This window comes from Gossypium hirsutum, chromosome D05 (assembly GCF_007990345.1).
Source record: "Gossypium hirsutum isolate 1008001.06 chromosome D05, Gossypium_hirsutum_v2.1, whole genome shotgun sequence".
NCBI classification, from domain to species: Eukaryota; Viridiplantae; Streptophyta; class Magnoliopsida; order Malvales; family Malvaceae; genus Gossypium; species Gossypium hirsutum.
The window spans coordinates 1,318,391-1,330,805 of NC_053441.1; the positions used below are offsets into that span (position 1 = coordinate 1,318,391).

A 12,415-nucleotide genomic window follows, 5' to 3' on the forward strand; every position below is an offset into this window, starting at 1 on the left:
TGAAAGAAATGAAAACTTGAGAAAATGGAGAGAGGGAGACGTGAAAGGAATTATTTTTCCTTCATCTTTCTTTTTTCTACTTCTTATCAAAATATCTCCCATCATCTTTTTTTTAATATTTAATTAATCAAATCATCATCATTAGAAATGAATGGTACAATGGTAGCCATTTAATCAATTTATCCTTTTAAGTCCTTCCTCTTTTTTCATTTATTTAATCTAGTATTTTCTTATTCCAATTTTTTATATTATAGCCCAACTCTTCTCACACCTTTACAATTTAATATATTCTTTAAATAATTTTCCTACTTTCAAAAGTCTTCCTAATTTCCTATAATAGTCAATTACTTTCTTCACTAATATTAATAATTTTTATTATTGTCTACTCCGAAATTTTCAATCATGGGGTTCCCTTGCCTAAAAGTGTTCAAGAGATGTCCATGAACGGTGATGAACCACCCCCGAATTTCATGCTAAAGATGGCAGTTCTGGATACGTTGGTTCTTCTGATCTTTCTGCATCAGTTTCAGTCCCTGTTATTGATCTTGGTCTTCTGCCATCCTCAAAAGATGAACAGGGAAAACTAAAATTGGCTCTCTGTTCTGGAGGATGTTTCCAGGTTCTATATATGCTCTCTTCAAAAGTCCATAGAAATTTCATTTAACTCTCATGAATCTTAATTAAACCACATTTTCCTCTTGCAATTGTGTTGTGTTTCAGGCTATTGGCCATGGGATTTCCAATTCATTTCTAAACAAAGTCCGTGGAGTTGCAGAACAGTTTTTTCAACTTCTGCAGGAAGAGAAGCAGAAGTATTCCAGAGCAGGCTATGATTTGGTAGTCTCAGAAAAGCAAGTTCTTGACTGGAATACTCGCTTGTTTCTTAGGGTATTTCCTGAACATCAAAGAAAGCTCAATCTTTGGCCAGAAAACCCAGATAAAATCCGGCATGCATGTTTCTTAATTAGCTAGGTTTCGCAAATATTTCTCAAATATAGTTTTGCAGTCTAGTGGTATGTGATTTGTTCAGATCTTACACTTTCTAGAAGAACCGTGAGCTATGAGTTGAATTCTTGCAGAGAGGTCTTGCATGAATATTCCATCAAGCTAAAGCAACTGGTGGATCTTCTCTTTAAGGCCATGGCGAAATCACTTGCCTTAGAAGAGAATAGTTTCTCCGACCAGTTTGGAGACAATCCAGTGATGCATGTCAGGTTTAACTTTTATCCACCCTGTACAAGACCAGACAAGGTTCTTGATCATGGATTACAGTCTTATTGCAAGATGAACAAGTGGAAGGCCTTCAATTTGTTAAAGATGAAAAATGGATCACAGTTCCTGTCATTCCTCGTGTACTTGTTGTCAACCTTGGTGACCAAATGCAGGTAATATCTCATTAAGCATACTTGCATCTAATATCTCTACACTATATAAGAGAGCTTCAAATGAAAAAGCAATGCAGTGTTAGTTTAATCTGCGTTAATTGATGCAGATAATGAGTAATGGAATCTTCAAGAGTCCAGTTCACAGGGTGGTGACAAACACAGACAAGTTGAGGATATCAGTAGCAATGTTTAATGAGGTAGAGCCAGAAAAGGAGATTGGACCTGTTGAAGGATTGATAGATGAAAACAGGCCAAGGTTATATATGCTTCTTTCAACTATGAATGCTTTCAGAAAGGCAAAGTACCACTTGAGGAAGTAAAATTTCATGCATAGGGTATGTGATCATCTAGGGATTAAGGCCTTCTCTCTAGATTCACATTTCCATGCATGCATGTGCTGTGAAGTGCCTGCATCTGCAAGAATGTACAACTAGTTTTAATGTTACTGGTGTGACATTGACATTAATAACAAAAATGGTTGTACGAAAGGCCATTTCTTGCAAGTTCCATGTCGAGATGGGACCAGCTGAATGTGACTGACGAAAAAAGGAAACTGGAAAAATAGTTTGCTCCAACAAGTGGGTTTTCAGACACTTCTCTATCGACAAAACATCTTGCGGAGGTCAATTGCTTGTTCCTCCATGACAATGTGGTTTCATGTCTTTCAAAGTGTTCATTCATCATTAAAATAGCTCATGACAGGAATTTCAGAGAAGCAAAAATAACATTCTTCATTGAACAAAACAGTAATAATAGTAACAATGTGGTTTCAAGTTTCAACTCTTTTCCTAGATTGACCGTAATCATCATCATCATCAACAATAACAACAATGTCGTTACAAAGGGTAAACTTTTACTACCAATACGACTTTAAAGAGGAAATGATCTCTAGAGTCAAAATGTGCTACGACCTAAATATACTTAAAAATGAAAATTATAAGAGAATAACAGACAGGAATCGGAAATGGTAGACTAGTAGCCGATGTTTGTCTTCACTTAAAATATCTTAAAAAGCAGCCCACCATGTGTAGCAAAGAAGGGAGCAAAGACAAGAGATTCAACAGCCATTAGCTTGATGAGGATGTTCAGTGATGGCCCAGATGTATCCTTTAAAGGGTCACCAATGGTGTCACCAATAACGGCAGCCTTATGTGGATCTGAACCTTTGGGACCAAGAGTTTTTGCATGCTCAGAAGCACCAGCCTGCATTCAACACCAAAATCCAAAAGCATAAATATAAAACTATTGTTTTGAAACGCCAATCAAACGAGAGGCTCATGGAAGTCGGTAAAATTATGGATACCTCAATATACTTCTTGGCATTATCCCAAGCACCTCCTGTGTTGGATGCAGAGATAGCAATCTGCAAATGTTACCAAGACAGAAAAGATTAGGATGAACCCTTCTATAGGAAATATTTCACGCAGTAAGTTATAACATGTGATTCCAATCATAAATCTCTGGTAACTGTTAACATTACCTGGACACCAGAGACAAGAGATCCAGCGAGGACACCAGAGAGAGTTTCCACGCCAAAAAAGATCCCAACAACAAGGGGTGTGAGCATAACAAGGGCACCAGGTGGGATCATTTCTTTGATTGAAGCATCAGTAGAGATCTTAACACAGGTAGCATAGTCAGGTTTAGCAGTACCCTCCATGAGACCTGGGATTGTGTTGAATTGCCTGCGCACTTCCTCAACCATCTTCAAAGCTGCACTTCCCACACTCTTCATGGTCATAGCAGAAAACCAGTAAGGAAGCATTGCCCCGACAAGCAAACCAATAAAAACTTTAGGGGTCAATACATCAACTGTTGAAATAGCAGCACGGCTCACAAAAGCACCAAAGAGGGCAAGGGACACAAGGGCAGCTGAACCAATGGCGAAACCCTGGAAAGAAATGCAATGTTCAAATGAATATCTTCATATGAAAACTACTTCTCAAAGTTACAAAGTACAGAAAAAATCATAACTGGTCAATGAAAAATACTCATGGTGCAAATAATTTTGAAGGAAACAAGATGCTCTGAAAACAAGATACTGAATAACTCTTACAATTCAACTAAATTAAGGTAAAAAATTAGGACATGAAAAGCAAATACAAGGTCCTTCAATGGACCAATGCAACACTTCACCAAAGACATCAGCATCAACCAAAACAAATAAACCTGCATTAGAACTTGTTATGTAGAACCAACCCAGATATGCCACAAATCAAATAAAATGAGAAAACAAACCCAGTGCTCAAGTAAGAAAAAGAAAAACAAATAACAAACCTTTCCAATAGCAGCAGTGGTGTTTCCAGCAGCATCCAGAGCATCCGTTCTCTCTCGTATTCTGTGGCTCATGCCAGCCATCTCAGCAATACCTCCAGCATTGTCACTGATAGGACCATAAGCATCAATAGCCAGTCCAGTAGCTATGGTGCTCAGCATTCCAAGGGCAGCAACAGCAATGCCATACATAGCAGCAAAGCTAAAACTAACAAAAATACTGACTGCAATAGCAAATATAGGAATAATGCAAGACTTGTAACCCAATGCAAGGCCGAAAATAACATTAGTTGCTGCTCCAGTTCTGCAGGAATCAGCAACATCTTGTACAGGGCTACATGATAAAGCACAGGAAGTGTTAAAATCAATAAGAATAGAGGATGAGTCAAGGAAAACAAAATAGCACCATCAAGGTTAGATACCTGTATGCGTTACTGGTATAGTACTCGGTTACAAAACCAATAATTAGACCAGCCCAAAGACCAACAGCAACACATAAGAGTAGTTGCCTGCAGAAGAAACAATGTTAAACACTCATTCTAATGCAATCATATGACTGTTGATATTTGTCTAAAAGAAACACCAAGTGCTTACCAGTTCTTGACAACTTTCTGATCTCCAAAGTTGAAAATGGTAAAGGAAGATGGAAGAGCTACCCAACTAACAACCCCAATTCCAATAGTCATGAGAACAGTGGATATGATAAGTTGCCTCTTCAATGATGGCTCAATTTCCTTAACAGCCTTGATCTCAAAGAAATCAGTTGCAAATAAGGTTGTGATTAAACAAACAATGATACCAACAGAACTTATGATGAGAGGATATAACATTGGAGTGAACTCATGATTGATGCCAAAAGAAGAGATGGAAGCAACAACAAGTGCAGCACAAGATGATTCAGCATAGGAACCAAAAAGATCAGATCCCATTCCAGCTATATCACCAACATTATCTCCAACATTGTCAGCAATAACCTGAAAACATGGGAGCAACTCAGTTACAACCCAAGATGAGGAACCAGAACTCATATTTAGAATTTATAGAGCTATAACATATTTGTAGATACATGTTACTTACAGCTGGGTTTCTAGGGTCATCCTCAGGAATGTTCCTTTCCACCTTGCCAACAAGATCAGCACCCACATCAGCAGCTTTGGTGTAGATGCCTCCACCAACTCTACCAAAAAGTGCCATGGATGAACCTCCAAGCCCATAACCAGTGATCGCTTCAAAAAGACCACCCCAATCATCACCATAGTAGATCTTGAATAAGTTGATGGTAATGTAGAGCACGAGAAGGCCATTTGCAGCAAGAAGAAAACCCATGACAGCACCAGATCTAAATGCAGTGATAAATGCCTTTCCAACTCCCTTTCTTGCCTCCAGGGTGGTTCTAGCATTTGCATAGGTAGCAATCTTCATTCCAATAAAGCCAGAAACAACTGAAGTGACAGCACCAAGTAAGAAAGATATTGTGCTGAATGCAGCAGTGGCAAGAGCAGGCTTGCAAATCTTAGATTGGTCATATGAGCAAGGCTGACTCTTTGTGCTGAAACCCTCTACCGAACCAAGGAAGACAAAAATCAAGATTGCAAAAGCAACCATGAAAATGCCAACATACTGGTACTCGGTGAAAAGAAATGAGGTTGCCCCTGTAAATTCATAAATCCAAAAATTAGCTAACTTGGAAAGTCTTTCCAAAAGTGTCAACAGAAAAGGCAATACACAGAGCAACTAGACATACCAATAATCTTTTGTAAAAGAATATTTTTCTGACAATATCTCTACTACGTGCTAGTGTTTTCTTAATACCATCCATGCTTCTTCGACAGATTACCAAAAACAATGACATAACAGATAGAATTGAAATAATTGCCTCCAACAGAAAACTAATTGCATTTGTTATACAACATTTTGTTGACATAGCAAATGCATTTCAGCAACAGTAACATTAAAATATTAAGAAAAAAACAAATTAAGTTTCTCAAAACCCAAAAACAAACCAGGAAATGGGCCACCAGAAAGCAATTCATTGTATTACAACCTTGGAAGCATAGAAATCAGTCAAAAGAATCTCACTTTCCAAAAGTGAAATAAAGTGTTAAGCATATCAAATCATGAAATAGTGCATCATTTGCTTAAGTCAGATTTTACTATTATAAATATTTCAGACAAAAGTATAATTAAATCATCCAACGTGTATGTCTTTGTTAAGTAAGGCTTTCAAAATGAACAAACTTAAGAGTTCTGTTCACTGAAACTTAATCCATGCCCCATATAAAGTAAGACTTCCAGATCTGCTACAAATTCAACAAAAAGTAAAAGAAACAAGATCTTGTATATATGTAAACAACAAACAATCAATCCCGGGAGGTATCAACATTCATTCTTCCATAAATTCTCAATCTGCTGATAAATCAGTAGGAAATAAGGGTTTCACATAGTAAGTAGGCAATTATAAGAAAACGTCCAAAGTTCTTCAATGCCATTTCAATACACCGTGTGCTACAAAACCTAAAACTAAAAAAAACACTAAATTGATGATGATAGAGAGATGTAATAAATAAATACGTGGGGTCTAAACTTAAGATTCATTGAAGCACATATTTTATACGAAGACAGCTTGCAGATGCTGTAGTTTTTCATGGCTTTTCAATATAAAAGAGCAAATATCTGGCTTTTTTTAATAAAAAAATACAAACACTTTTAACATAGAAAAACATGAAGAAACATAAAGCTCGTGCTCCAGAACTCTTTCTTCTTCCCCGTAATAATTCATAAAACATCACAAAACATTTGCAGAGAAACCGAAAACAAAAAAACTCCATCAACCAAAAATTTGATGAAACACAATGTGAAACAAAAGATCTAAACTTGAAGAACAAAACAAACCAAAATATTTCACAACAAGAAAAAAGAAAGTTTCATTTTTAGTCAAAAAAGAAAGTTTCATTTTTAGTCAAAACTAATTCGAACACGCAAACGGCCAGAAAAACACAAAAAACATTCACGGAAACCCAATATCAAAAAAAACCAAAACATACCAAATATAAAGAATATTAATAAAAAAAAACAGATCTCATGCACTGAAAAGAAAAAAATGAAAAATGACAAGAGCAACAACCTTCAGAGATGGCGCTTTGAATTTCAGCACATTTAAGAACAACATTATGATCATTAAGTCCTTCTTCTTCTTCAATGAGGTAATCGGCGCAGTCATTTTTTCCACCCGCACCGTTGTTTCTAGGTGAACCCGGGTCTCGACCAGGAGAGAGCTTCACCTTGGAAACGAGAACCCATTGTAAGAGAGAAAAGGCAATTCCAATCACGGCGCAAACTGGAATTAAGATCTCGGTTCCGAGATCTGATAAAATAGAAGCCCCCATTCTCAAAGACCACGATATGCAAAGTTATGACCGACGGGGGAAAGAGAGATAAAGCGTGAATTGTTTTTCAATGCGAGAATGAAAAAATGGCGGATAAGTGAGTGTTTATATACACCAAAAGTTTGCGGTGGAAAGTGGAAACTAAAATTAATGGAAGGGATTTTGTGAAAATTAAAGATCTAGTTTCCTTCTTTCATTTTTTTTTCCAAAAATTGTAATAAAATCAAAATAGGGTAAAAGGATATACATTGAATCCTGAATTTCGTGTTAACATAATGTACCCTCCCACTAGTTATTGTCATTTTACTACTCATTTGACAAATGAGTTGTGTCGTACGTACTGCGTATATGTGGTTTATGAATTATTTGATTTTATCTTCGCACATTTTCATTTATTAAATCAAATTTATGTTTAATTATTTGTTGGATGATTTTTTTCATTAAGTATTTATTTTATTTTAAAAGATATGATTTTTAGGTATCAATAAAATAATTTCACGTCATTACATTTTAAAAATAATAAAATATTATTATACACTCATTTATATCTAATCTTTTATCCAACTTAATTTAACTTTAATTAAATTACTTAAAATAATTAATTTTTTAAATTATAAATAAACCTCCTTTCTTCTTTTACAAGTTTTTTTAAAGTAGTATTTTTGTGCAAATGTCCTATGTCATTGACATATAATTTTGGTAATTAATTTACCCCGAACCTCAAACCTTGAACTTGAACCCTAAACCTTAAATCTTGAATCTCAATGTTTGAGTTTCGAGGTTTAGGGGTGAAGCCAGAATAATTTTTTAGGGAGATGTGAATGAAATTTTAATTTTTTATAGTCTATATATTTATAATTTTTAAATGATTAAATCAAATTTTTATAATTTTAAGGAGGCTAAAGTACAATTTTACATTTACTAATTTAAAATTTTAAAAAAAAATTAGAGGCCTAAATGGTAATTTTTCATTTTAGGGGGGGTCGGGGCCCATGCCAGCCCCCCTAGAATCGCCTCTATCAAGGTTCATGGGTTTGGAGTTATGTATTACGAGTTCAATGTTAAGGTTTTGGGGTTCGAGATTCTAGATTCATGGTTTAGGATTTGGGATTTGGGTTTCAAGTTTAAAAAAATTACTAAAATTATGTGTTAATGACATAAAAAAATTTGTTGAAATGTCATCAAATAATTAGAAATGGACCATGAATAATATGGTGGGAAAGTTCCATAAAATATTTATATATGGATTAGTGTATAATAATAATTTTATGTATTTAAGTTTTGATGATATGACAAAATTTTATTGGTACCTAAAAACCTTAAAAATAAAATTGTTTATTCATTAGATGGCGGATTTATCCCAATTAGGTTTATTTGATATTTGAGAGGGTTTAAATAGAAAATTATGTTTTGAAATTTGAGTTTAAGCAAAAATTAAGGGTATTTGAAAATAAATATCCTTCGGATGTGATATTTAAAGTTCGAGCTTATCTAATATGGTCTGTTGTTATTTTATATTATGTAATTTATATCATATAAAAGTTAAATATAAGAAACTATAATTATTAAACTATATTAATTGTTTATATTTAAATTTTTAATAAATAAAAAATACAACTTTATAATATTAAATAAAAATATTAATAAATTCAACTCAAATTATGACTTATGGATCAAATATTAACTTTTCTCAAAAATTATCTGGATTCGAATGAGCATTTCCTACTTAAAAAAATGAGTTGTGCCAAATAAGTAAGCGAATTTGGAATAAACATTTATACATTTGGAATTATTTAAATAAAAATTTGACTCATATTTTTAGCCACTAAGCGTGGGCTACATGTGGCCTTGATATCACATACAAATGCAACAGAGCAATAAACACCTATTATTAATCAATAAATATTTTTAATAGGTCAATAAAAGTTCATTTATTTTTATTGTAATATACTAACATTTATGCTTTATTTATATTTGAGTGATTAATATTATTTATTTTTTACGGATAAATTAGTATTTAAATCATATTATTTATTGTCGGAAGTGATATTTATTATGCTATTCAAAATGTCCAATTATTATATAAATATTGAAAAATAAGTAAAATATATCGGTATTCCAAATAAAATTTTAAAAGAATATTTAAAAATATTTTCAAATTAATGGTTTTTTATTTTTATATTTTGATAAATTATATAAAATACAAATATATAATAATTTAAAATACAAATAATTAAAATATTCAAATTAAAAATTAACTGACACCCAGTGTTTATGTGGCTTTTTTGCCATCAGTCACTATGTGATTGAGCTACCCATAGCCCCTCCTCAATTCATCAATAATAGAATTAACACACTCGAACTCATGTCCTCTTATATTGACAATAATATTCAGGTCAATTAAGTTAAGATTCAATCAGCAAGTTTATGTATCACTTTCGACCATAAATAAATTTAGATATCAATACGAGAAAATAAGTATATTTTAAGCATTAGTTTGTTAAATAAGCCTTCTTTATTTTATATTAGTTATATTTGTAAATTTGGTAGCAAATCATCGAAGCCAAGTGAAACTAAATGGAAAAAAATCATTTAAAATTGTAAAATATAAACAAATTCTAAGAGAAACTCAAATTATTATTGTTTTTTAATTGCATCTTTTTTAAATTTTATAATTATGAGTATATTTTAGAAAATCATAAAATAGTTAAAATTAATTATAATAATTTTAGAATAATTATTTGGTATATCAGTAATAAAAATTTTAACTTCATAAGTGAAATTCTTAAACTTGAAAAATATAAATATTTGAGGTTAATAAATTCATTTTAATCATTAGTCTTGAAAATTATAAATGTTTAATGACATGATACTTTGAGATCCTACCACGTCCAAATCCAAATAGACGAATTCAACATTATGCACCAAATCCAAATTGACGAATTCAAAAATATAAAAAATAAAAATGAAACCTATAATCGGGCGGTGAGGATGAGATCGGGACCCTTCACCCAAAGTGGATGGCAGCTTCCTAGCCAACACCAAGCACCACTCCGTGGACCCACTCTTCAAATCTAATCTGTTTTTGCACCAATTATTCCCTGTTTCTTTGTTTATTCCATTTGGCTTTATTTCAAACCACCTTAAACTAGGGTTCTTAATATACTTTTGATCACAAAAGTATCTCATCTTATGCTTTTGCCTGTTACCTTAAATCGAGGGTTTTTTTTAATTAAATTATTTTCGACTTTGTTTTTTTTGGTCGAAATTATTTTTCCACTTTGTTGATTGTTATTTTAAATACACACTTTATTGATTGTTGAGATCTTAAATATGTATCCAGAAAAAAAGTCTTGTTTTTCCATATTTTCCTTTATTTTTTTATTCTTTTAATTCAATCCAAAAAGTAATGCATTAAAAACAATTTTATATTGAAGTCGGTTGAAGGGTGATTAGGCTATCATTTTATCTTTTGTTAATTTTAATTATCCAAACAAGAGATACATAATCATTTAGTTTGTTTTTTTTTCAATTTCTCACTCTTTTCCTTTGTTTTTTCTTTCGTTGCTTTTAATCCAAATAGTGTTAAAAAGTGTTTGGTTTAAATTAAGAAAGGGATGGGAAGTTTCTTTTCCACAAAAGAATACCGAATTATAAGAATATGGTTTAACCTGTATTTCTTTTAAAATATGACCATTAAATCAGTATCTTAAATTCTCATATAATGAAGAAAAATAATCTAAGGTAAATCAGTAGTTACTGAAACAATTCTGGAGTAGATAAAAATAAGGTTAAAATATGTGGTTGTGAGCATGTGATTACATATAATAATTCACCCATAAAGTTGATCAATGCTTAAGTTCAAATCTATATATATAAATTAAAGCACATGGTTCCCAAATTCTGGAACCTTCTAAAAGCACGCTAAAGTGCTGACCAACATTTAACAAGTCCAGTCACTCCACGAATGCCGGGAGCAATGATCTTCAGACTTAAGATTTGTACGAAACATAGGATGCTTTTCTTAATCATACAATAATCGGGTTTAGTCCTATTTAACAGTTAGGATTATTTAATTGGATTTTAGGTACATTTTCTTTATGCTCTTAGTATATGAACTGTCATTCTAATACTTATATTTAGAAAGATAAATATTTTAATATAATATCATTTGTATAATCACTTTCTACATTAGTGTATAATGTTTGTAATTTATATAGTGTTTGGAAAATTATATAATAATTGAATTTAGATGTAATTTATTGTAATTACACAAGTGCGGCATGCAGGGAGGTTGGCAGGAGCCCTGACATTCCTAAAATAAAATTTTTTTATTTACACCCTTTATAATTTATAAAAATTTAAATTAGGAATAGTAAAATGGCATTTTGCTCCCAAAAATAATAAAATAAAATTTATAAAGATATATACAATTAAAATGGTGAAATTATATTTTTACTATCATAAAAATATACAATTTAAATCCGGCTCTCCCAAAAAAATTTCTGGCTAGTGACATTCTAAATAACCATTGTAATTTTTTTAAAATATAAAATATGTAATTGTGTAATTACACTAAACATGGCACATAGAATTGCAATACAATTATACTCTGTCAACTAATTATTTTGTAAAAACTATTTGAATAATTACACTTACATTCAATTAGTTTGAAGGTTATATTAGAGTGATTGACATAGATTGGGTTGATAACTAGTTGGGCATGTTGATTAAATTTAAGTAGTAGCTAATACGAATTGTATAGTACCAACTGGAAGATTGCAAATTAAGGGTTTTGTCATTCCCGTATATAAAAACAAGAGACAATGGGTAGACATACAATTACTCACCACCATAATAAAGTGCAGGACAATTTATGAAATTGAATAAAAAAAAGGGAAGCTTGGTTGGGATTGAGTTGTCATGACTGCTAGCTAATTACTTACTGGGACCATCTTTATTGGATTAAATAATAAGAAGTTGTTATTTTTTTTAAGTAACATTTTGAATTTAAATTTCATTGACAGAAAAAAGAAAATTAAAATATTTCTATTATTGTTTACGATTTAATTGAGATATAATATAATTATTTAATAAAGGGTTAAAAAGGGACCATTGTCGGCCCTTTACAAAGTAGGGACTCCTATTTTGGGACATTTGTACTTTAACAAAGCTATTGCTTTTACTGGAGGCAAAAACTGAAGTAAAATCATTGAACCTGGTGGTGGGGATCCAAAGCCAGCCTGTTATTTTTGGCTAATATTATGTGGTGACTCATTTGCCAACTATTTTAGAAACGCTATAAATACTATAAAAGTACAAGTATAATAGATTATTGGCAGTTTATAAATCAATTTTAGAAGACAAAAA

General features: G+C 32.1%; 1 protein-coding gene and 1 pseudogene across 1 annotated transcript; one reads left to right on the forward strand and one right to left on the reverse strand.

The window, feature by feature from the left end:
* The first annotated feature begins 402 nt into the window (after positions 1 to 402).
* LOC121217984 (codeine O-demethylase-like) lies at positions 403 to 2,165 on the forward strand (annotated as a pseudogene).
* LOC121217449 (pyrophosphate-energized vacuolar membrane proton pump) lies at positions 2,098 to 7,385 on the reverse strand. The gene is made up of 8 exons (XM_041093036.1): positions 6,784 to 7,385; positions 4,737 to 5,311; positions 4,254 to 4,633; positions 4,082 to 4,168; positions 3,663 to 3,993; positions 2,866 to 3,276; positions 2,689 to 2,748; positions 2,098 to 2,588 (listed from the first exon to the last, which is right to left on the reverse strand). The coding sequence occupies exons 1-8, from the start codon at positions 7,043 to 7,045 to the stop codon at positions 2,382 to 2,384; spliced, it is 2,313 nt and encodes a 770-aa protein (XP_040948970.1). The 5' UTR covers positions 7,046 to 7,385; the 3' UTR covers positions 2,098 to 2,381.
* Between the last annotated feature and the right edge of the window lie 5,030 nt (positions 7,386 to 12,415).